The following is a 25,035-nucleotide window of genomic DNA, read 5'->3' on the forward strand; positions in this document are numbered from 1 at the left end:
ATAAAATTAATCTTACTATATCTTATTCTATTCTCTTTCAATCCAAAGGTTGTCTGGAAGAAATTGCATTAGCGATAAGTCCGCCTTTGCGCTTATTATGTTTGAACATCTTGTTGTAACTTATAACTCCTTTGTGAATGGTGCAATAAAGAGTTTTGTCTATCTGTCTAACCTACTATCTATACTATTATTATAAAGAGGTAAGCGTTTGTGAGTTTGTGAGTTTGTATGTTTGAGGCGGAGGATAATCTCCGAAACTATTGAACCGATTTCAAAAATTATTTCACCATTAGAAAGGTACATTATCCAAGATTGCTATAGGCTATATTTTATTTTCAAATTCCCACGGGAGCGAAGCCTCGGGCAACATCTAGTAATACTATAATCCTACTTTCTATTTGTATGTAAATCCAAAATCAAACACACACAGTTTGTTCACACACTCAATCATGGAAAATGTTGACGGATTTCGATGAGAATTTTGTACGCGGGTACAATACTATCTAGGGGCTACCATGAAATCACAGCATGAAACATAAAACACGTAGCACGTTCTCTTTTTTACACGATGCTTACACGATATGGAAAAATGAGAGCATATGGTGGTTAGTAATATGGGAAACAGCATTAAGAATATGCCCAAAAATGGAATAAACGCCTCGTTCTATTCCAAATGCACCTATATTTTATACACAAAATAAATAAACAACATATTTACATTGTATGGTTTTTTAAGATAATGATGGATGTTGATATTAGTACAGTCAACAGCAAATCAAGGCACCCTGCATGACCTCTTTTAGTGTGGTAATAGCAACGAGTTTGCATTGCATTTGGGTACGTTGACGTGCTGAAGGCTGTTGGATATTATTGTAACTTTTTATTGTTTGTTCTTAAGTCTATCTATACATATGTACATACCAGGAGAATATCGTTTGCTGATCATGTATCATATATCAAGGTTATATCATGTTTTAAGAATTGTTATAAGATTTTTATATAATTAAATAATATATATAAAATATTTTTCAATAACCAAGAATTAGTTTTTCTTTTTTCACTAACTGTGGCCCGTGGATTCACCCGCGTGATTTCCTACGGGAACCGTACTTGGTTCCGGGATGAAACAGTACACACACACACACACACACACACTATACTTTGGCGGATACAAGAACGCCATAAACAACAGTCATAAAAATAAGCGCCAGTTTCACCACTTTCAAATAAAATACGTATAGATAAAACGTTTATTTACCAATACTGTAAGTATACGTGCAAGCGACAATTGGACAAAGGTTTCCACGAAATTAAAATATCATATTCTATTCTAGATAAATTTTGCTTTTAAATGTAATTTTTAATGATAACTGTCCGATGTAACATTACATATAGTTTATCAGATATTTATCATATAGAAAGAATATCATATAGTTTTATTATAAAGAAAGAAACACATCAGTCAAACACATAGTTTATGATATATTTATCATCAACAGCTTGCTTTTAAATCAAGTTCGCCAAAGTCGTAAAAAAATCAATTTTCCTTTCTTCGCATCTCCTTTACTATTAATAACGATTAGTAATGATTGTGTTTTGTACTCTGTTATTCGTGCAGTGGCACTGCTTAAAATAATATAAATAAATTATAAATATATCACACTTGTCATTACTCGAACGAACTTGACGCCGTGTGAGCCTTTTTATTGCGCAGAAATATAGAAAATATAAAAAGATGGTTAAAGTATGGTACAATGATACCGAGAGTGGCCAATGTTTGAACAATGACAAAAACTCGCCGAAATTTATTTCTGTGGAAGAACTGTATAAGAAAACGGGAGTGGAATATTTTAAGGTAAGCATTCATTTTTTGAGATATCTCTTAGATCAAAGCAGAGATAACGCATCCGCACACAGTGACTACATTTTTTAAGTATCGTCTGAATTAAATTCCCTTTTTTGTAGCCAGTTATGTAAAAACATTTATGAAAATGGACTAAAAGTTGTAGTACATCAGGAACCTCGCCTGCATCTGTCCATCCTTTCGGTGCTGTAATGCCGCGAAACCCGCGCTCAGCTTTAAAAAAATCATTCAAATTAGAAGATTCGGCCGCCTGTCTGACATCAACACTCCTTAGGAATGGTATTGTTGCCTATCAGCTGTCAATGCTATGTATACCTTAGCTGCCTAGTTTATGAAAGTAAATGAATGTATTTTTTTATAATAAAACATTTCCATATTAACCATACCTACGCTGTTAGCACTGTTAATACATAGGCCTCGTTTGACCTCGGATCTTTAACTATATCTATTCAAAATGTCATCAAAATTAGCCCAATACTTTAGTCGTAAAAAATGTGGCGACAGACAGATTCGTATTTGTAATATTATGTTATAAATTCAGCAATTATGGCACGAATATCTCCAATATTTTTATAATTTCTAGCTAAACTTGGACACATACAAAACTGATGGGATTTTAGATAGGATAAAGAAGGAGCGAGGCTACTCGTATGAAGACGAGATGGTATGCTCCAAGGAGTGCTTGGATTATGAGGAGAAGAGCATGATCTTCGCCACGGAGCATTTACATTCTGATGAGGAAATCAGGTATTATTGTAATAAAACTTGTACTTCTTTATCAGTCTTACAAGACTTAAAATCAAATTCAAATTCAAAAAAATTCAAATTCAAAACAAGCTTTTTGCGAAAATGTAATTTTTGCCGCAAGTTTTTATTGAGATCTTGTTGCATTCGATACGAGACAATAAAACATGTTACAATAAAATACATTTACATTGTCATTGAAACTGAATCGACACGTGGAAAATTTCAAGCACTTAGGACAAGCGGAAGTTGTTTTACTTGTAAGATTGGATTACAGGTAAACATCGGGACCGGACAGGTGAAAGTAAATAAAAGCTTGCTGATAATGTATCAGATAGTCTAAATACAACATATCCAAAAGAAAGCGATAAGAATTGTGTTTCGCAAGTGTTGCATAGGTAGCCCTCATCTGTCAGATTTACAAAAATATTTTGGTTGGTCGTGAAACAGACCCATGGTATCTCTTTACAGCAAAAACCAAGGATTCTTGTTGAGTTATTTAAGTATATTTTTCATTCAGATTATTCCTAGACGGTCATGGTTACTTCGACGTACGAGACTGCTGTGACCAGTGGATCCGAATCGAGGTGTCGGCCGGCGACCTGATCATCCTGCCCGGGGGAATATACCACCGGTTCACATTTGGCTCTAATGTGAGTACCTGCACACTGGCTATTTGGTAAAAGTTGGTAATAACGGTCCTCGTGCCTAATACTAACCCTCCCTGGGAATTATATTTTTGTTTATCAGCTGATAGGCTGTCTTATAAGGTAGCTAAAGGACATATTTCCCATTATGTCCTTTAGCCATCTCATAAAACATCCGCCAGAGGAAACAAATGAAACACGTAGCACGACATCGCGTCCACACTTTTACACAATACGATATGGGAAAAGGAGACAGCATACGTGAACGTTAGTAACGTACTACCAGTGCTACTAGTATGCCTTGCCTTGCCAATTGAACGTCTTACGACTGATAAATTACCCTTTATATGTTTGTTAACAAGACTGTCGTTTCAGCACTACATCAAGCAGAGACGATTCTTCATCAATTCGCCAGTGTGGCGCGCATACAACCGATCGGCTTATGAGATGGGAAGGACTACCGTATCTTAGAGAAACCTACCTACCTATACCTATGTCTCACAAATAAATATTCTTATTCTTACCTAACACGGATAAATTAAGTCAGCAATGGAAAATTCGAGGATCTGAAGTCTAATTTTCATTGTCATTGTCTAATTTTCATTACCTATGATACAAGTGGCGTGGCAAAAATTTTCACGTGTAAACGTCAAATAAATACTCAACAGCCCACACAAAGCATCGCGGGTCCAATGAACACTAACACATAAACGGGCACTAAATTCCCAGTACCGCAGACAAATATCTGTGATCACAAGTACAAATAGTTGCCCGCGATGGGAATACACCCACGACCTCCAAATAGCGGATGGGTCTTAAAATCGCCCTGAAATACAACAACTGAGTAAGTAGGTATCGTAATGAAAATTAGGTTTAAGGCAAATTTAAAAAAATCGTCATTTGAATGAATAATTTAAATTTTGTTTTTTCTGTTTATTTAATTTAAATAAGCCCACAACATAAATTAAAATATTACTACCTACTTAATTCAAGTTGTTTTTTTTACTATTCCTTTTCTTTGTTTACTTTTTAATGCAGAGTTAAGTTATTAGTGATGTCTCAAAAATAATTTGCTCTTTAATATCATCAGGCGTAACGACAATTATTGAAAATTGCATCCTTATCTATCACTTATCAATCACGACAGAGACCTTATTGGCGGTCATACGTACAGACACACTTAAAATTTAAATATATACTACGTCAAACCACATGTTGTTGTCATAACTCGGACGCACTTATCACGGAGAACATTGTTTCTTGGATTCTTGATCACAGACTGATTCTTGATCATTATTTATTGTGCAATAATTTAAAATGGTTAAAGTGTGGTACATAAATGATGAAAGTGTAGACCGAAGCCCGCCAAAATTTATTTCTGTCGATGAATTATTTAGAAAAACTGGAGTGGAATATTTCAAGGTGAGTACTACTCTCCTTCGAACTTATTTATTTAGATCTCTAACTGGTTTAAAAACATAAAAGACAACTCTCTTATAAAAATCGCAAGTATAACGATAAGAGAGTGGTTTGACTTTGCATCGAATGATTCTCGATAAGGGCGGAGATAATACGAAATCAGTTATCGATAGTGTATAACAAATGATGCGATATCATCGACATCATCTGGATAAATACATATCTACTCAAAGAGGTATTTATTGTTTGTGTGGATATATATCAGACTATATATTTCTACAAGTATTCTTATGTTTCAGCTAAACATAGATGCGTACAAAACCGATGGAGTTCTGGACAAAATAAAAGAGGAGCGAGGATACAGCTACGAAGACGAGCTCGTGTTCTCCAAGGACAGCCTGGCTGACTACGAGGAGAAGATCAAGTCCTTCAAGACGGAACATCTGCATTCTGATGAGGAAATCAGGTTCTTCATCCATTCTTTTTTTTCGGTCTAGGTATTTTGTCTAAGTTTTGTCTAAGCCAAAATATTTTTTGTCTCTTTCTGTTATATAGTGACAAAACAATTTTTTTAGCTTAGAGTACCTATGTTTTAACGTTTAAAAAAATAGGTACCTACTTGTTTAAGCACTACCTCTCACTTTCTCTCCTTCATTTGACTGATATCCCGATTTCTTTGAAGTAAAGCGTCTGAGCCCAGAGTTCGCTTTCCTACTTTTTCTCGTCTTCTCACGGTCTTCATCCTTAGTCAGCCCATTGGGACGCATATCGTCTTTGACAACATCATGCCACCACATTACGTTGAAGCAAATGCAGAATGAGTACTGAAATTCTACTAGACAAACTTAATCATATTTCGGGTTTCTTCTAGGAAAATAAATATACAAGAGAAGAAAAGATAAAAAATATGTATTTTGAACTAATTTTCCAGATTAATCCTCGACGGACTTGGCTACTTCGATGTACGTGATGGCTCCGACCAGTGGATCCGCATCGAGGTGTCAGCCGGCGACATGATCATACTGCCCGGGGGCATCTACCACCGGTTCACTCTTGGCCCAGATGTGAGTACTTTACAATAAACAATTAGGTAGCGACATAAATAAAAGAAATATATGGTAGCGACTTGCGACTTTATAGCAACAGGCGTTTCCTTCGCGGCTCATTGTTCATATAGCTGAGCGCTCGAATTATTAAGTACTAGAGGTCTCTCCCGGCTTCGCTCGGGTAAAACCATAATAAAAAAGTTGCCTATGTCACTCCAGAAGGTTTCGTTTATCTCTGTGCCGAATTTTATCGAAATCGGTCCTGTAGTTTTACAGTTTACCCATTACAAACAAAAATACAAATCTGCTCTCTTTATAATATTAGTATTGATAATATTGATTGGGCCTCACTTTGAACGTCATTAAAAGTCGACTCGCTAAGGAAATATACGTATATGTGTGGTGGTATAAAAATATAAATGGTGGTAGTCCAGTGGTGCAGACATCCAACTATGTTCTTAATGGTCTCAGCTTCGAAGACTACTATTGCCACATGAGTTTATCCAATCCTGCTCATCTAAAAACATTACCCTTTAAATTTGAAGATTCGACTATGATTTTATGATCGACTGTCAGGCTGACATCATATCAACTCTCTTTGGGAATGCTGTCGTTGCTTATCAGCTATCAAATAATTATATCCCTTGGTGTGGTGGTCCTTCATCAGTTCAACTCGTGACCGCAAGATGACTATTTGTGTTGTTAATTTGAACACACCATAGACGGGATTACATCCAGTATTTTTCCAGTTTATACAGGGTTACTGGTATCAAACGCAAAACCTCCTAAAGACTACTTGGGTACATCAAAACAAGCAACTTTTATTCTACGACTTTTCGTGACTCGTAGCTTTTTTTTTTATATAAATTAAATACAACCTAATTTGCGATTCGATTCTACACATCTTAACTCTATGAAATAGCCAAGCAACACGAGACAGTACAGTAGCGTTATGTAGCGGAATCGAACATAGAGTTAATATTTTATAGAAACAACATTAAAACCAAAAAAATATTTTTGTATTTATTACGTTTAGACAAAAGTCCTAGAACAAAAGTTAAATACTAGTACACACACATACATGAATGAATTTTTCCTTTGTTTCTATTATTAGACCCTCATCAGATATAAATTTTTATAGTTTACCTCATTGTTGAACTGTTTCAGAACTACGTAAAGATGAGGCGGTTCTTCAGTGCGGAGCCAGTATGGCTGGCGTACAATCGGCCTTCAGATGAGCTGGACTGCAGGAAGCAGTATGTGGACAGACTCAGGCAGGGCTTCGTGGCTGCCAACTGACGTGTCATGAACGCGAGATGACTCCCGCCATCCATATGGGACACCTATTCTGTCGTCATATGAGACCTATCTCTTATGACGTCAGAATAAGTGGCCCATATGTTCCCATATATTCATATGTTAAATGCGCTTAGTAGGAGCGCATTTAACATTTCCTTTTCAAAATCCGAAATTGATACTGAATTTTTGTTTGAATTACATTTTATCTATAAATGTAAAGAAATACAATTAAAACTAAATTAAACTTGTACTAAAATATAACAAAATAAATATTTACAAAAATGCCAGTCCCGGCAATTCGTTGCCTTGAGGCAATGTACCCAGAAGGCTGGCAGCATTGCCACGTTGTATGGCAATGGTGATTATCTGGGCGAGATATTTTTTTATTGAAAATAAAGAATGATTGTTTACATATTTGGTATTTGCACTAACACAAAATAAGTAAACAACTCGATTATGAAAAATATATGTTGGACGCTCTTGCTTATGACGACAGTTTCATGAAAGAAAGTGCCACTAAATCCTGTATTAGGTATTTTTCTTAACTGAAATAAAATAATATAGGTACTTACATTGCGATTCTTTCAATTTTATCTATTCCAACCCTCACTAGACTTATAAATTATACTTTATAGCCTATATGCACTTATTCGCTATAAAGTATATATATATGTTCTTGGACTGTAGCTTTTTCTAGGAAACGAAAGACGATTTTTATACGAAACCACACCCTAGTTGCGCAGGACGATCTACCCTATAAGATGGTTAGCTATGACTTCCGACACGACAAAAATTAAAGTGAAGTCTATTTTAACCGGAAGAACCGAAGGAAGTGTCAAACTGACTTGCCATATTAATAAAGAAAATAACAACCAATGTTGTTTTTAAATTATCCTACTAATTGATAATTTCTACCATGGTCAATCCTAAACAATATACTTTATACCGAATAAGTGCAATATCTGATACAAATAAACTAGTTGTTCGCCGCGAACGTAGACCTCGCGAATGCAATAAATTTTGATGAGATTTTACAAAATTGCGAATATTTCGAAAACGACTTAGCCGATTTTGATGCCCCACGAACTTAAAAATTCTATTAACAGATCCTACATACCTTTTAAATTTTATCAAAATCGGACCAACGGTTCGAAAGTTATCGCGTTACAAACGAACATACATACGTACGTATACATACAGAAAATGTATTTTTGCCCCAAGTAGAATGTTAGACCTCGCTCGCTTCGCTCGCTCGATGCATAATAATACTGTATACCGAACGTATATGGCTACTTACCTTAGGCCTGATGTGTGGTTTCCGCCCTAGAATAGGATCACACCAATCCTACCATGCATGTCATACGAGGCGACTAAGGCAATATTGCAAGAAATGGGTTTACGTCAGGCAAAAAGGTTTATTTCATGCCCTGCCCTGGATTCGGGGCGTCACAGGGCACGGCCAAGGATGAAACACGCGACCATGCGAGAGAGAGGAGTGGATAGGCCTTCGCGGCTTTGCCTCAGTGACTGAAAAAAGTAAGCCTTGGCCCCGTAGATTTTTAGTTTCGTTTGCCTTCATCACCATACCATTTTGAAGATATTTAAACATTTTACAAGGTAATTAATAATTTTCATATTCCATCTCTTCCTTTGTCTACCGATATATAGATCTGTATGATGCTGTAAATTTAAATTTTGAAATTATTCATTTCATACCCACAACGAACGCGAAACGGTCGTGTATTTTCAATTGTGACCCTAAAGAAATCGTCAGGTCTCACCTTTAACAAATATTTTTCAAAAATTACATTGCGTTTAATCTTGTAGCATTAAAATCGTGGCAAAAAATCATATCCGTGCATTAAACCGTTGAGTAATTCTTTCGCGGGAGCCGATCCTGTGTGTACTTATCATAATAATGCATTGACATATTTGTCATGGAAATGAAACAACGGACTATAGGACAAGCGGAAGTAGGATTTAGCTTTAAAGTTTTGATTACAGACAGACAAAGCTCAGGACAGGGGAATCTTTTTACAACCTTCTAAATGTTTAGTCTGTACCTTATTACTTCCATGGGTAAAAAAGTATAGTTTGACTTACTTGCCCTTATGTCATATGTCAAAATTACGATGTCTTCTGTAAAGGAAAAAATATTTTTTACAAAACGTTAATTTAAAACATGGGTCGTTTTAATCTCCGTCCAACCACAACAATGTATTCCAATTCAAGTAAATATAAGATAAGCAGAACATAAGAAAATAATATCAAAACTTTTAAATTAGACAAACGTAAACAAACAGACACCATGGCTGCTGACGTAAGTTGAACTATAATGTTTTATTTTCTACTAGCACTGCGCCTGCGACTTTGTCCGCGGTTAATAAAAAATAGCTTAACCTATCAAGGTCTAGTTCATCTCTGTGCGCAATTTCATCAAAATTGGTCGAATAGGTTTTGAGTTTATTCGTTACAAAAATATATATCTTACCTTTTCATTATACTGTTAATGTGGACTAGCTGAACTGGGCCACCACGGGGGTTGGCTAGTAGTAATAAATTTCCAGAAAAATGCCTACACGATGCGAATTTGCGCGATTGAATAATAAAGAAATGCATCTGAAATATTGCTTTTATACCTGAACTGAACATTTATACCAGAACTGCATACGATACTTATACAAAATTTAATAAGTAAACACGGAACCAAGTTTCATTTGTGGATTCAAATGAAACTTGGTTCCGTGTTAACTGTATATTTTATTGTCGATAGGATTTTGATAAGCGGCTTTGCTCATGACAGTTTATCAGGCGTTTGTTTTGTTTATCTGGTAATGTGAAATGTGGCTTAGGCCCTGGCGAAAAATGGGCACTATGTTTAAAAAAGATGAAAAGAATGTACGACTTAAAAAAAGTTGTTGCTTAGATTCTGACCCCTTAGTTTTCTGACTATACCTAGTATAGGCCAGTCGTCTCATTTTCTTATAATAAATCTCTGTCTGTTTACTGCTTTCTATCATAACACAAACATTTTGTGAAACGAATGTGCTTATATTATTATTTTGTTGTAAATGTTTTGTGCTCCAAATAACACAGATACAGTATCACTTCGTTATCTGTTACCTTATAAGGGAGATTGTGCCAAGAGCTGCGAAACACGAAGGTCATGTTGAAATATACCAATGGTGGTGGTAGTATTAAGATAAAAATCTCCAGTTTATGAAACCTTTTCCTTTAAATCCAGTCTAAGCTTTTATATAGCATAAGCCTTCCTTAAGCTTAAGGTTCATATAGCCCTTTCATTCGTTTGAATTTTTCCGTCTTTCAGCAAAAAACGGTAGCTGTGTTCTTATTTCACGCGCAGACCAAATTGGAAGGCTCCTAATAAATTAATTCTAAGTTATATTAATTTGTATTCTAAGTTATATTATTGTATACATATTTGTTGTGCTGTCAGTTTGAAATTAATAGAAGGAGTCTTGTGATTGACGTAGTTTTATATGTTAAAAACAAATGTTTATTATATCCTATATTTCACTGTAAAAACCCCCGAACAAAAATAAATATTTAAATTCGTTTTTAGCCGGTGCCGGAAGCTCCGAGCGGAATGGGACAAGGCATCATCGTCTTTCTCCTGTGGTACATCTTTATAGCCTACAATTACTATAAGTAAGTACTTCATTTATAGTTATACTTAGTAAACTAACACAATAAAATAATAGCAATTTCAAAATACCCTAATATAAGATGATTATAGCATTTAAGTGAAATATCTACATAACACGTTTAATAAATAAACGGCGAAGTACTCGAAAACATATTGATCAATTTTTTACAAAGGATTTGTACATAGGTTTTACATAGGTACTTTCCAATGATGTGCGAAATCTCGCTATAATATGTCACTGAAACGTTTTTAATAAAAGAAAAATTTCACTCTTACATAACGTTGCTGTTTTTTTAGATTTCTTTTTCAGCGAGCTGAGCTTTTCAAAAGCCCTTAATTTGGTCGGAGGCACTGAGCTTAAGAACTGGAATCTAGGTCACAGCTTACATAACGACCTAGCCCGCTTCCCACGCCACCCTCACCCCCTAGGGAGAGGGAGGTTGTCATGAATCGAAGCGTGAGTTCTGAGCGCCTCTCCATTTTGTGTGCCTATAGTACTATAGTATGTATGGCTCGTGTACCTACACGTGTATTGCCAAATTACGTAACTTATAAGTGTCAAAAATATGTATCAGATGTATATTATTTTCATGTATATGAATACTATCTGCGAGTATTTAAATCTGTTTGATATTTGTAATTCTTTGTCTACATTAGGATCATTATATGTAATAATATCCCTAATTAGTCAGTCGATTGGCACCTTTTGACAACATAGTCATCATATACATAGACATCGTATATAGTTTTTCAACATAAAAGAGCAACTTCGATGCGTCCGAACTTTCGATAAGTCAGTTGGTCGGCGTCTATTCGTGTTAAAAAAATGAAAGAAACAAAATTTTTATTTTATTTCAAATCTTCATAACAAATAGAGCCCTCGATATCGAACTAGTAATCCAGTATGTGTCAATAATGTCGAGGTGTTCAAATCATCATCATTCACCTCATGTGAAACAAATTTTAATTATTATTTCTCGAATCACACCTAAAAATCATAGACTTGTTCTCCATACGGAACTATTAGGTGCAATTCGAATCGGTGTGCACATCTGCATACCAAATATAAATAAACAAAATCATATATTATCTGTGCATGCTGAAAAAAACACGTTTAACAATAACAAATTAGGTACCAAGATATTCATAATCAAATTGTCAAATAGGTCATAAATTATTGTCGGAGGCTCCCTTCTAAGCCCCTACCCCAGAAGCCCTCCCGACTACCCAGTTTTCCCTCCAGATGGCGGCACCAGTGTCTATCGACGTGGGTTACGTAAAGCATAGCATCTAGACACCTACTCCATGCACTATGTAGCTGATTGCGGAAGGTCGCGATATCGACCCGATGGTTGCGTAACTGCGCTGACGAGGGATTCCAATGCACAGTACAGTTTTCATCGCTTTAGCTCTAACGGGATAGACAGTTTCAGATCTCAAGTGGATAAACCTATTCATGTAGTGACAGCAATTATTTTAACACTGATATGTCAGTGTTATAGTCCCAGGCGTTTCCTGGCTTTTGAATCGGTAACTTGTATTACTTCATGAATAAATAAACGGGTTCGAATGTGGAGACAAAACTTCGCTTTAGACTACTACCTATTAGTCTCCATATTCGAACTCACAGTTACATTTTTTATGAGGAAGTTATAAGTTTAACGTGTCTGTGTATCTGTCTATTTCATAGTAGCACACAAACGGCTGAACCGAATTGGATCTAGTTTTTTTTTTTTAGGAAGAGAATTTAATTGCGATACCAAAAAACTTTGTGAAAAATTTCACCAGTTTCCTGTGTCCACTTGACCTTACCTTCTAAACGATTTTGCCGTCTAATATATAAATAAGTCAGACTTGTTTACAGCTCCGATCTAATATAATAAGGAGCAGGTTCCCGGCTAGAGTATAATCAACTTGGCTTCTTTCCAGTATCGCGTTCCTGAGTCGCTGTTTACGATTGCACAGATTATATAAAACTACTACGATAGTTAAACGTACGATAGATCGGGTAGAATGCGCGCGCGCCTGAGATATTGGTTTTGGGGTGTGGTACAAACTATGAGATTAGGAGGGTATGAAAAAGTGTTATGGAAAAGTGTAACGCCCGGTAACGTTACGATGAGTCACCGAACGAGAGAGAGGCCCGCCGAATGCCTTGCGTCTCTCTCCCACTCAACTATGATCGGTCTGCCGCGCGCGTAAAAAGACGTTGTCACGTAAAATCTTCGCCCGTAAAACCGACTTTACAGGCAACCATTTTTTTTTGTACAATAAATATTTGTAAAATGAATATTTGTATAACTTTTTGTAAAATGAAGTTACTGAGTGTGGTTGATTTAATATTTTTCTCTTTTGTAATGTGCGTCAATCATCTCTAAGTAGTTTTTTACCAGTGTTAAATGTAAAATTAGTTTTAGATTATAATAATAGATGATATAAAAAAAAAAGAAAAAACGTTTATTTAGTACAAAAGACGTTGATATAGATATCACTGGACACTTAGTATTAAATATTGTACCAAAATATTTGCTTGCTCATCCTCTTTATCCTCCTCGTATTCCAAACCATCTAATATTAGTGTTTCTCGCGGGTTATGCAAAGATTGGGTTCGCTATAATTCTTACAGCGCTCCGTCGTCGCCTCGTCACGTGATCACTTGTTCACATCCCTCTTCATATACGTTCTTGGTGGTTCGCAGAGCGTTTCATTCGAGCGTCATTACAATCCGTCAATTTTCTTGAGGAAGGAATCATTTCCAAAATCCATTTTCACTACAGTACAGAGTAATTAATGTAAAGTCATATAGTAAAACTCATTCTTGTCTTTGTTGAAATATGAAAAATTGTAATGACAGCGCGACCGCAGCGGTCGAAACGCTCTGCAAACCACCCTCTTCGGTTTTACATTCCTATTGGATAACTTTGGTGAACGACTGGCTAATTAATATTGCATCTTTGTAATCTAATCATATGTATGACTCTTAAAATTTTAGAGCGAATAAATAATGCCTAAAAACTAACACAACAATTTTAAGCTTTATCATTATGTATGTAGGACTATAAAGTTGAAATTTAGAATTATATTGTAAAAAAAATTACGCATGTGCAAACGATTAGTGCTTACGCTTTGTACCGAAATAAAATAAACCGCTATTTGTCAGGTATTGTCAACATCATTTGTCCCAATCATGTAACTCTAAATGTTCTTGTATCTTATACCACGAAACAATTTAATGGCTTCAGTAACAAATGGGGATAGTAATTGGTTGGCGATACATCGAAATAAAATCTCATTCCATTCGAAACAACAAACAGAATCGATTTCTTTGAAGATAGGTTTATTAATCGATGTAAAGTTAATTCGATCAAAGAGGGATTTTTACCTACTAAGTATGCTAATCGTATTATTAATAACCAAAAAAGAAGTTGCACTAGCTACATTCCACAAATTAACACCGCATATCTCTTAAACTAGAGAAGATGAAAAATTCAAAGACCTGGTTCATCATTGAAATTAGAAGAATATATTAATATTGGTTGGTTGGTATCGAAATCAAAATCGACTCGAATTCGAATCTTAAAATATTGTTCATTAGGTTTTACCAAAGGTGTCACTACCCCTATGCCCGCAGTGAACATCGCAATGTATTAGCATAATTATCGCTGGCATACAAGCTACCTTCATTAGATGTGCAACTTGAGAACAAACAGCCGAGGTGACAGATTATTATGCTAATAGGGAACATCGTTGAAAGACACGGTTCTTATAATGTCTGTCTAGTCTAAAGTTGTTCTTTCGTGGATATCTTGTTAATTCTAATTGTATTCCATTGCATCGTTACTCTCAGGAGTTTGTGCAAGTTAGGTTGTCAGGACTCTATCAACGTAAATGATTGGCTTCTCCAATCGATGTGAATATTTAACTGGATCCAAGGCACGCCATATATGACGAGATTGAAGCTGCTTTCAATTGTTCTTCATGGACTTGCCAAGATGACGGTGATGTCTAAAGTCTAGCATTTATTCATTTCGGTTTTTTAAATGTCATGTAATTCTGTAAATTGTTTCTAAAATGTTTCATAGCTCGGAAGGTTGCACTCTTCGTTCTACAATCCTTCTTGGCAATGCTGTGGTTGAAATAGATTTCCTGGGTCTACAACTATTTTTGTTATAACAGTTAGTTAGATGTTTGATATTATAGGCATCTTGTTTACGAGGTTCGTGCCTCGTTCTTCACAAAAATAGTTGGCTATTTCTGTCTGTAAAAGTTGTTTAATAAAATATACATGTAGGTATATTTTGCGAAACCATGCGTCGAATGAAGAGCTTTTTTAGTAGATAGATAAGTACATTTCTGACAGAGCTATAGAGTTCTGAAAATTTTCATCACATTATTAAAATTTTACCATTTGTTAAAAAAATACTTGTGTGACAGCGTGCCATTATCATCATAGTCGTATTCTCGTGGCTGAAGGTCGTGACCACCAGTAGCTGTAGCCTGTACTTTAAGACCTGATGGATTTTGCTGCATATAGCAGTCCTTATTATATCCATCCGTCAATCTAGTTGCTGCTCTTACTTGACCTCGGCATCCAGGAACAATAGTGACAGCATAGGTATGTATGAAAACGAAATTTTGCATATGTAGTTTGAAGTATGGAGAAGGACACAGGGTACCTTTCATCCCAGAAAAATAAAGTTTTTGAATAAATGAAAATTTTTGCAATAGGTATAAAAGAGAGTTTTACTATGATGTAAAAATCGAGCCACTTACATTATCCGCTGCAGTAGTCTTGTCCGTACGCAATTGTCCTCGAATGAGTCAAAAGTTAACATTGTCGGCCAGCAGACCAGGACGGATGCAGTTGTTAGTAGCAAATTGTTACAGCAGTTTATCTCCTTGATTTTTGCATGTGTCAGCTCTACTGTTAGGAAATCTTACCAGCCTGCTTCTCGGAAGATTTTCTGGTTTAGTATGTAAGAGAACGAAGGGCGTTCTCTTCATATTTCGATATTAAAGTTTAATTTTTTCTATAGACTTCTATCGTTCTTCGTTCTTGAAATACTCGATATTTAAGTACTTAAGGACAAAATCGTTCTCAGATGATAATCCTCGGTGTGTGGAGTAGAAAATCAATAAAGTGGAGTTCCTATCACAAGTACATCCATAATTCATATCTGTCCATTGTTTTTCTCAACTCAACGAGTGGGACATAAAGATTAATGGTCCGTGAATCTATTACTAGTTAAATTTAATGTGTCCAATACGGTACCATTAATACGTGTTGTTGTTTCAGTATTTGTAGGTATTTTAGGAATTAATTAGAAACTTGTTCAAACGACAACGGCTATTTTAAGTTTAATAAGTATAATGTTCTTGACAGTAATGTAGACGAAGCTTTAAGCAGAATACTACCATAATCTACCCAGTGTGATGGGACCCGAGTCGGGTACTCTCCAGGATGGTATTTTTGATTTCTACTTTTTCTTCTTTGCGTCGTCCACACGCAACGATACTTTTCAACGATATCTAAATTAGATTCTCCGGACAAGTGTGTGCCATGGAATTTTTGAAAACATTTTTATTAAATTAACTGTAATATATTCCAGAAATTTATTCTTAAAAATAACAATTTCGACGTCTTTCCGTGTAATTGCCTTACCTAACTTATTATTTGAGACAGTTTTGTCAGTGCGTACTTTGAACTTGCAAACTGAAGTAACATATGAAATGGTGACTCAAGCAAAAGCAGTCAAACACGTGACGTGACATGCCAATTGAAACATCCAATGCCAATTGAACAATCCTCTCAGTACAGAGCGTGTTCATATATTTCATTCATTTGATGACAAATACTTACGCACACACATTATATATATAAATAATATGCTAATTAGGAAAAACCTTTCACAATCATCGAAGAAAGTTTGTCCTACACATTATGTTGTATACACTACATACGTTGTACTTTTTTAAACGATTTGTATTTCATTCAAGTTTAAGAAATACAGAAATACATTAAATAAAAATAGGTACAAGTAGAAGCGGACAATCTTCCTGACAGTGGCGCGATTATAAAACCGGTCATATTCGTGATGATGATGATGATGCCGGAAGCAGTGAGTCACCGGACACAGCTGAGGAGCCAATCAGCTACGGATGGGCTTGGAAATTACGCACAGTTGAAATTCCAGGGATATACCTTCTAATAGTCAAGGCTTTGGAATGAACACAAAATGACAGTTGACAATCTAGGTTTTCCTTATTCAGCGTTTCCCATGTTTGATGTACCACCCCAATCTATGTCAACGCATGTTCAAAAATGCTTACCTAAGTCTTATCTAGACTGCTGCTTTTACCAAGCTTTCCTTGCTTGATTTTTTCTAAGATATTTAGTTAGTATGTTCGTTCTTTCTGTTCGATTTAATGCTGTGTAATTTTGGACATAAGCTTTATTATAACATTTTGAAACAGTCGTATCTGCCAAAAATATTTCTTCTGTGATTTGATTCATCTTATTTTTCTGTTTAATATGCAAGTTATTATGATCTATTCACGTGATCCTATAGCACTGTGCAGGGAGTAGATGAGCATTAGCGACCTTGGCAAACTCTTTAGTCAATCTACCAAGCTTGTTAACTGACAAAGAGTCAGGTAATGACACGGACAGACCATTTTATGATGTAAACATGTTGGATAATAAGTTGAAGTTACAAATAAACATAGTGGAGTCACTGGAATTGCTAGTACTTTAAATGATTATTTAAATTTCCATAAATATTTGTAATTCTGCTACGAGGCATAACAATTCACGAATACAGTAACATTTTTTTCTATCAACACCATCCAAATTCATGAATGACAACTAAATAACTTCCCATTTATTTTTAGTGCTCGCCCATTACCATAGCTTTATACGTATAATTTGTGGCTATTACGTTGCAAAGTCCACATACAACACTACTAATATATTAGTATAATCTGTGGTACGTCAACATGTCAAGCTACCCTTCAAAGACCTCTATGTGATGGTAGTAGTAGCCAGTTTGCGTTGAATTGGGGTAGGCTGATGCGTTGACCGTACAAAATACAATGATGTTTGTACAAAACATACGAGCCACCATTACGTGACTCATTGAGGTTCGTCCATCAGGCCAAAGCACCCATTGTAGTGGAATATTGTATGCTAATAGTAATAGATTTAATTTTCAGCGTGCAATATTACATTTACTATGCATATTTGGATCAAATACATATTTGTCTTCAACAAATTTTGTGGTGGTATAATCTCACTCATGAGTTATGTAGATTCAGAAGCAAACAATTTTTGACTTGAAACTTTCTCAGTCATGAAAATCTAGTGATCACTTTCGATGATGGACGATTGATTTGAGATCATAAGATTTTTAAAAACATGTTTGCCGTTTTAGCAGGAATAGTATTTCCCATCTCCAAAGCTCGTGTCCCTGAAGGCTGGTAAATTTCGATATTCTAAATATTGGATAGTGTAGACCAATTTCTACTACTGTACTGCATATTTCATAATCAGCATCATAACCCAAACAGCCATAAGTCAATGCATCAATTAGACAAGTCAATTTGCCTCCTTCTGATAAACTCGGGTCAGTTCGCTGGTTAGTCTTATGCGGTCAATAAGCTAATTGTACTAAAGGTTAATTGTTGTATGACATTTTTATCAATATCGCAACATAGGCCATTTGTATTACTACTCGTGATTGTGCTAAAACATCTAGATTAAACCTTCCGTATACTATGATGTGTTCTGCCACTAGCTCGACCTGTGTCTTCATAATCTTTCTACTTCCTATAACGCAGTAGTCTTCTTTACCTTCTCGTCTTTTTATTTTCTTGTCTTCACAGTAATCTTATTATACCTGCCTTACCTGGACATTTTGCTTGACGATATGTATTTTACCAAAAAACTGATTTCGTATACTGATACGCATACAAATTATAATATTCACTTCTTAGTAAACATTCGAAATATAAATAGCTTGTGTACTTTCCATGAATTGTTAATTTCCTGTCAAATGCCTTTCATTGGAAATAACCTTGAACTTGACTTAGTACATGTTAGAATGAGACAACAATATGCTGTGCTGGTTAAGGTGGAGTTCTGAAACTATCTTATTTATAAGGTATTTGTACATCCTTTGGTCACCGTCACCATGTTTACATAGATCTGCTTTTATCCTGGTGAGGAAATGATACAAACTTTATTGGTGTCACGTCTCACTCCACAGTTTTCATAATTTCTTTATCAAGATCATTGTGATCTATTATATTATATTCAATTCTTCGTTTAAATATATACTTATATATATGTACGGGTACCGCTATTTTATAGTTTTATCCTCAAAATGTGTGTTGAAGTAGAAAAATAAAGATCATTTCAGAGTTTCTTTTCCAGTTTTCTAGGTCAAGGTCTCACTAATTCCCTTCCAAATAATGAATTTACTCCAGATTTTTCTTCAGATTTCAAAAATGTTTGCTGATGAATCTTTTATCATTCTAAAGTGTATGTCATTTTAGGACGTAATTACAATTTCGATGAAATTCTACCTTTAGTGTCCTTCACTGTATGCGTGGGAATCGACATAAGGCGTGACTACGTTTTGTGCCTGTCTGTGCTTTGGAAGTCGAATGATGAGACCAAATAAAACGTAACGACTTATTGTAGGCCTGGATCAATTTAATTCATATCAACTGCGTAATTTTGATCAACAATCTTCTATATCATTTGTATATCAGTCAGCTCTCAATCAAGACTCGATTGAGTTCATTTTTCATTATACTGGTGATACTTATTGTTACTGTATTCTTATAAATATATTTTTGACCATTCTGCATTATGTTAGTTGTCAAATTTTTGTTTTGATGACTATTCGAAGCTCCTTATATTAATCGAAACACCTGTGAAAAAAATACTATGATAATAGTGAAACACATTTTTGAAAATTTACTTTCCAACCAACTTTCTTCGTATAATGATCCAGCTGCATTGTTATAATCTATGAATTATCATAATGATCTTAATATATCTATTTTATCTAGATTATATACATAGTTTTTTACAATTCTGACCTTTTCAACTACCCTATTCTAATTAAATATGTATACATACAATTATATATTGCATGCGATTTTGTAAGTTTTAAAATAAATTATTGTTTTAAATTTGTCGCAATTTTGTGTTGCTAACTTGAGTTGTCTTCGTATAGCTAATCTTTTTACAAATTATTTTTTACATGTTTACAACGTTCCATTCTATTTACAATTTCATCTAACTAAACGTGAGATATTTGCAGCTGCATTGATAACAATGTTAACAGTTCCGACCTTGGCCACCCATAGCCGCGTCATCTTATATGTTAATTTTATAGACAGAGACATCGCATATGATCCAAATCGTATGGGAAATATGCCATACGATATCTATCGGCACGGCAAATGGCGAACCCTCAGTAAAAATTACTTTAGCCTTGAAATACGATCGATTTTTCGCATTGATCGATACTAGTCGTTTGAATTCAGTCAATGATCCTTATTCAAAATAGAAATTAAGCAGTGACTTTAGTAGTAGTGTTCAATATTAAGTTTTTATTTGACTTACAAAGGTCCACAATATTTCATAACCATTTAAGAGTTGGACCAATCCATGACTCAGTATTACTCATCTCCAATTAACGTCATCCGCCTGCCCTTACCACACTTGATATGGGGTCAGAACAACATATTACTCCCCTCCACTTTTTCTCTCATCTCCAATTAGCATGTAAAAATACACTAATTATGATTATTTTGGTTTTAAAAGGGCAAGAAGAGAAAAATATTGTAATTTTTCCTAAACTTCTTAAAAAATAATTATTTTTTATTTAACAAGAGCATCTTAACCATAATCAAGTACAAGTATACCGTCATAAACACATTTGAAATCATCTTATGTTGTGTACACATAGCGGCTATAAATCTGCTGGTTTCGTTAATATCTGGCCGGTCGTATGCTCCGGAGACTTCCTCAATCTCGCAGACCAGCCATTATGTTTAACTGCGAACTATTGTTACCGGCAATGTGGGAGTTCGCTTAGCAACGGCAAGCTGCATTCAGGCTCGTGTCCATGGACATGTATAGCTTCTTTCATCGCTTTCTTTTGTTCAGCTATATTTCGTGTCTTGATCATTTCTCATTCGTACATTTTAGCTTCTGACAATTTTGTTTTTACATCACTGATAACTGGTTTAGTTTCTTTTGTGCTTAAGGCGATGCCCTATTTCTGTGTTTATCAACTTTGTACAAATTAACCAAGGCTAATCATTCCTCTTTAAAGGTTCAACGTATGCTTTGGTATAGTTGTATTTCAATCATATAATTTAAATTTTGTCCATCAATGTCATAAATCTCAGCGTAATTATCTTAATTTACGTTTAGCTACATCCTTCTTTCGTAGTTTCTACGCACTTTCACGATGATTTGATAGACAATGTTGATCTTCTTTCTTCTATAATTCTTATCTTAATTTTATCGCCTCTCTCTTTCGAGTTAGCTTTCCTAATCTTCCATCGCCAACAGATTCGCATTTGATCAGTTTTATGGCGGTATAAAACATCTATTGAGTGGATGACAGGTTTTATAGTTAATTATACCCCGCCGCGTATGATCTAAATGTGCACGCGCATCGTCGGCGCTCTTTACACTTTATTTGCGTCGGTTGCATGCCGCAGGGCTGCTACGCAGAGAAAGTGTTGGATTGGCCTGGTGTTTACATCTTATACAACCTTAGGCCAAATCTCTGATGTAGGCTTTGTTCTTTCATTTTAAGAAATTCTCGTAATGACGACTAGACTTGTTATGTCTAGGTTTCAAATCTATGCAGAATAAATGCAGAACTAGGTTCGATTCGGTGGAGTATTTCTGTTTTAGTCAGTTTCTTTTCATTGATTTTACTTATACGACACGTTCTCTTGTCATTTATTTCTTTAATGAATGTATTTTTTGGCTTCTGTTTTCTTCTTCTAGCTTCAATTTTCAGCATATAGTATTATTATGAAAAGAGAAGTCGAATGAAACAATATCGTCATATTGTTATATAACCATTTTCACTTAGAAGGGCATTGCTCCCTCATCCTGGAAAAATAATGTTCGCATGGAAATTGACGCAATTTGAATACTTTTAGATATTAGTTCGGCATCCTCGGCAGCCCTAACAGCTGCATTGCCCCGAACTATTCCAGGACTAAGATCCCCACGGCGCACCTTACATGGTCACACCAGATATAGACAGGATCACTCTAACCGCTCGCCAAGTCTCCAGGATCATTATTGGAATTCTAGCTTTTATATATAGCATCTGTGATTCTGTTTTGTTGATTTATTTGACGTGACATATTTTTTACATTATATCTTATTTTATGTAAGGGCTTTGGTGTTTTTTCTTTTTTTCATTTGAGAAGATCCTCGTCCTTAAATTACATGTTGTGAGTTCAACACTTTGTATCAGTCAAATCATTATAGTACCTTCAGAATTTGATCTTAAATAGTATGTTAAAATTAATAATTTTACCTTTCCATTCACAAATGTTCCAATCCCTTGATCAGGAATGAGTTACTTACTCATTTACAATCATCTTGTTAGTTCCTAGATCGGTATATATAATTTGTTTTTATAGGTATCTTTTCTATAAAAAGAATTATCAATATTGTCTTGAATACAGTTTGTTATGAATTTTCATTTTGAGAGACTTTTTATTAGTTTTGTCGATTTATATCTACTTTTGTATGGAATAATCCTTACTATTAGCATAGTTAGGATTATTTTATAAGCACTTCTCTAAGCAGCTTCCATAATATCCTAAATAAATAAATATATTAGGACAAATCACACAGATTGAACTAGCCCCAAAGTATGTTCTCGACTTGTGTTATGGGATACTAATTCAACGATACCATATTTTATAACATATACATAATTATATAGATAAACATCCAAGACCCGGGCCAATCAGAAAAAGATCATTTTCCATCATGACCCGACCTGGGATCGAATCTGGGACATCTCGGTTCAGAGGCAAGCACTTTATCACTGCGCCACCGAGGTCGTCAAGCTTAATATTATATATGGGAAATAATTTTCTTTGTTTATTTGTTTGTTTGTTACCTCTTCACGCTCTATTTACTGAACCAATCTTCTTGAAACTTTGCATACAAGTAGTTTGAAGTATGGAAAAGGACATAGGGTACCTTTCATCTCTGAAAATTCACGCGGACAAAGCCGCGCGAAAAAGCTAGTAGATACACATTTCACAAGCCGTGTCAGATCAGAAGTATCACATAATCCTAAAAGAAGGTCCTTAATCCGACTAACATTATAAACGCGAAAGTTTATGACGATGTATGTTTGTATGCATGTTTGTTACTCTTTCACGCAAAATCTACTGGACGGATTGTTATGAATTTTGATACACGTGTAGAATATAGCCAGGTACTTTTTATCTAGAAATTCTTACGGCGCAGCCCCGGGGCGCGGCTAGTAGTTAAATATATTCCATCATACAAACGGACAATGCAAAAGTGGTCTGAAGCAAATTTCCTTGTACATAATACTTTTATAGTTTGATGCCTAATTCCTCGATTTCAATTTTATTATATAACCCAACGAATCGAATGACTCATTTTTTATAGTGTTTATTTTTTACTGTGTGTATTGAAACACAAATCATTCAATTATCACGTATACACCTGTGATCGTGACGCGCGTCACGTCACTCGTGTTTTGCTGCAGTTGGCTACGTGACGCTTGCAAAATACCCAACCTTATCAATATTTAGCAAGTCCGCTACTACTGTATCGATAGATTTCCTGTTAGCTTCGTCTACTATTCGTATAGTTAGATTAGGTCATTAATGATTCGTAGACTTTATAAAGTTTAATCTTTATATAACTTTGCACAATCTAAATGTAATTCGCACAAGCAAATCTTATATTTTAAGGCAATTGCTTCACTAGTTCCTGTTCTTTTAATACTACCAATTAGACTATAGGTGTAAAGTGGCTACCGCAGCAAATGGACGCCTACAACACCAGAGTTTTTGAAAATAATAATGAGATGAAAAAAATCTGGAATCGAGCGGGTTAAGTAAGTCAGGGGTCAGTGGTTAAAAGCAAAAGCACTGTCCCGGCCTATACAGGGGCGCGGGTTCATTGCCGCTCGATTCCAGAATTTTTTTATCTCATTATTATTATTATTATTTTCAAAAAAAAAGTTAAAAAGCATGTGTGACATGTATAACAAATCCACTTAAATACCAGAGTTGTTACCACGAAGTCTCTATACGTATTCCGCGGTTCTTACATGCGCGTTGTCGAATTTGAGGCCTAGGGATTTTTACTAAGTACCCTGTAATTACATTGCATGCATAGACGCTAGTGAGGTACCCATACAGATGATCTTGAACTTCTATGTTAGGCTTCTCCAACTCCTATAATCATTCTGCTTTAAAAGTGTGCTTGTGGTTCATAGCTTCGCAATAATTAGTCATTTCTTCTTCATTGATTTTATTATTTATTTATTTCATCTACCTCATTCCGTCTGGTTCATTAGCTCTGTAAATCAAATCTTCTAGTAGCCCTTCTTTTAGCAGGATAACGAGTAGAGTGGATTTTTTCTGTCACTCTTATTTATATACCACACTACCTATATGTGTCTACCACAGACAAGTGCTATCTCCCTTAGTTTTCTGTCATTTTCCGATATTATTATGGACCATGTACACAGCTATGTGTTATACCACAGTCAAGTGGTATCTCCCTTAGTTTTCTGTCATTTTCAAATATTGTTATGTACACTGCCTTGACCAAAGATAAATGGCATGGCCGACCGGCACATGGTTTCCTCGCAGGAAGCGATTACCCACAACCGTAAAGGATGTATTTCCAGAGATGCAGTTGGACATCGCCAATAATCAACACCCATTAACTTTTCTGCCCAAGTCCCGTTGCCAGTGAGCGGATGTCTGGTGCATAATGCATCGTTAGCAAATTCCATCCGCTTTGATTCACTGAATGGTGGGCTGAGACGTGGGTGCGCCTGACTCCAACGTCAACGACAAGTGCTTGAGTTATACCGGCCATTAGAAATAAGGAGCTGCACCAATAGGGAATGGGAAACGAGATCAAGTGATCTAATGCGGTATGCAGAATTGTTAAGTGCCGGATTTATCATTCTTTACAGACAAAGAGAATAAGATAATAATCCTTTCAAAGAAGCTCAATGATACATGTTCTGCAAAAGCAATAAAAACCTTTTTGCACACATAATTTTTAGTTAAAGT

The 25,035-nt window shown here is 35.4% G+C and overlaps 2 protein-coding genes across 2 annotated transcripts; both read left to right on the forward strand.

Moving 5' to 3' along the window:
* Positions 1 to 1,628: 1,628 nt before the first annotated feature.
* LOC128677217 (acireductone dioxygenase-like) lies at positions 1,629 to 4,242 on the forward strand. The gene is made up of 4 exons (XM_053757908.2): positions 1,629 to 1,855; positions 2,448 to 2,611; positions 3,129 to 3,261; positions 3,631 to 4,242. Exons 1-4 carry the CDS (start codon positions 1,736 to 1,738, stop codon positions 3,724 to 3,726), a joined length of 513 nt encoding a protein of 170 aa, XP_053613883.1. The 5' UTR covers positions 1,629 to 1,735; the 3' UTR covers positions 3,727 to 4,242.
* Positions 4,243 to 4,459: 217 nt separating this feature from the next.
* Positions 4,460 to 7,592, forward strand: LOC128677210 (acireductone dioxygenase-like). Its single transcript, XM_053757895.2, has 4 exons — positions 4,460 to 4,677; positions 4,974 to 5,140; positions 5,606 to 5,738; positions 6,888 to 7,592. The coding sequence occupies exons 1-4, from the start codon at positions 4,573 to 4,575 to the stop codon at positions 7,017 to 7,019; spliced, it is 537 nt and encodes a 178-aa protein (XP_053613870.1). The 5' UTR covers positions 4,460 to 4,572; the 3' UTR covers positions 7,020 to 7,592.
* Positions 7,593 to 25,035: the final 17,443 nt, after the last annotated feature.

This window comes from Plodia interpunctella, chromosome 2 (genome assembly GCF_027563975.2).
Source record: "Plodia interpunctella isolate USDA-ARS_2022_Savannah chromosome 2, ilPloInte3.2, whole genome shotgun sequence".
Taxonomy (NCBI): domain Eukaryota; kingdom Metazoa; phylum Arthropoda; class Insecta; order Lepidoptera; family Pyralidae; genus Plodia; species Plodia interpunctella.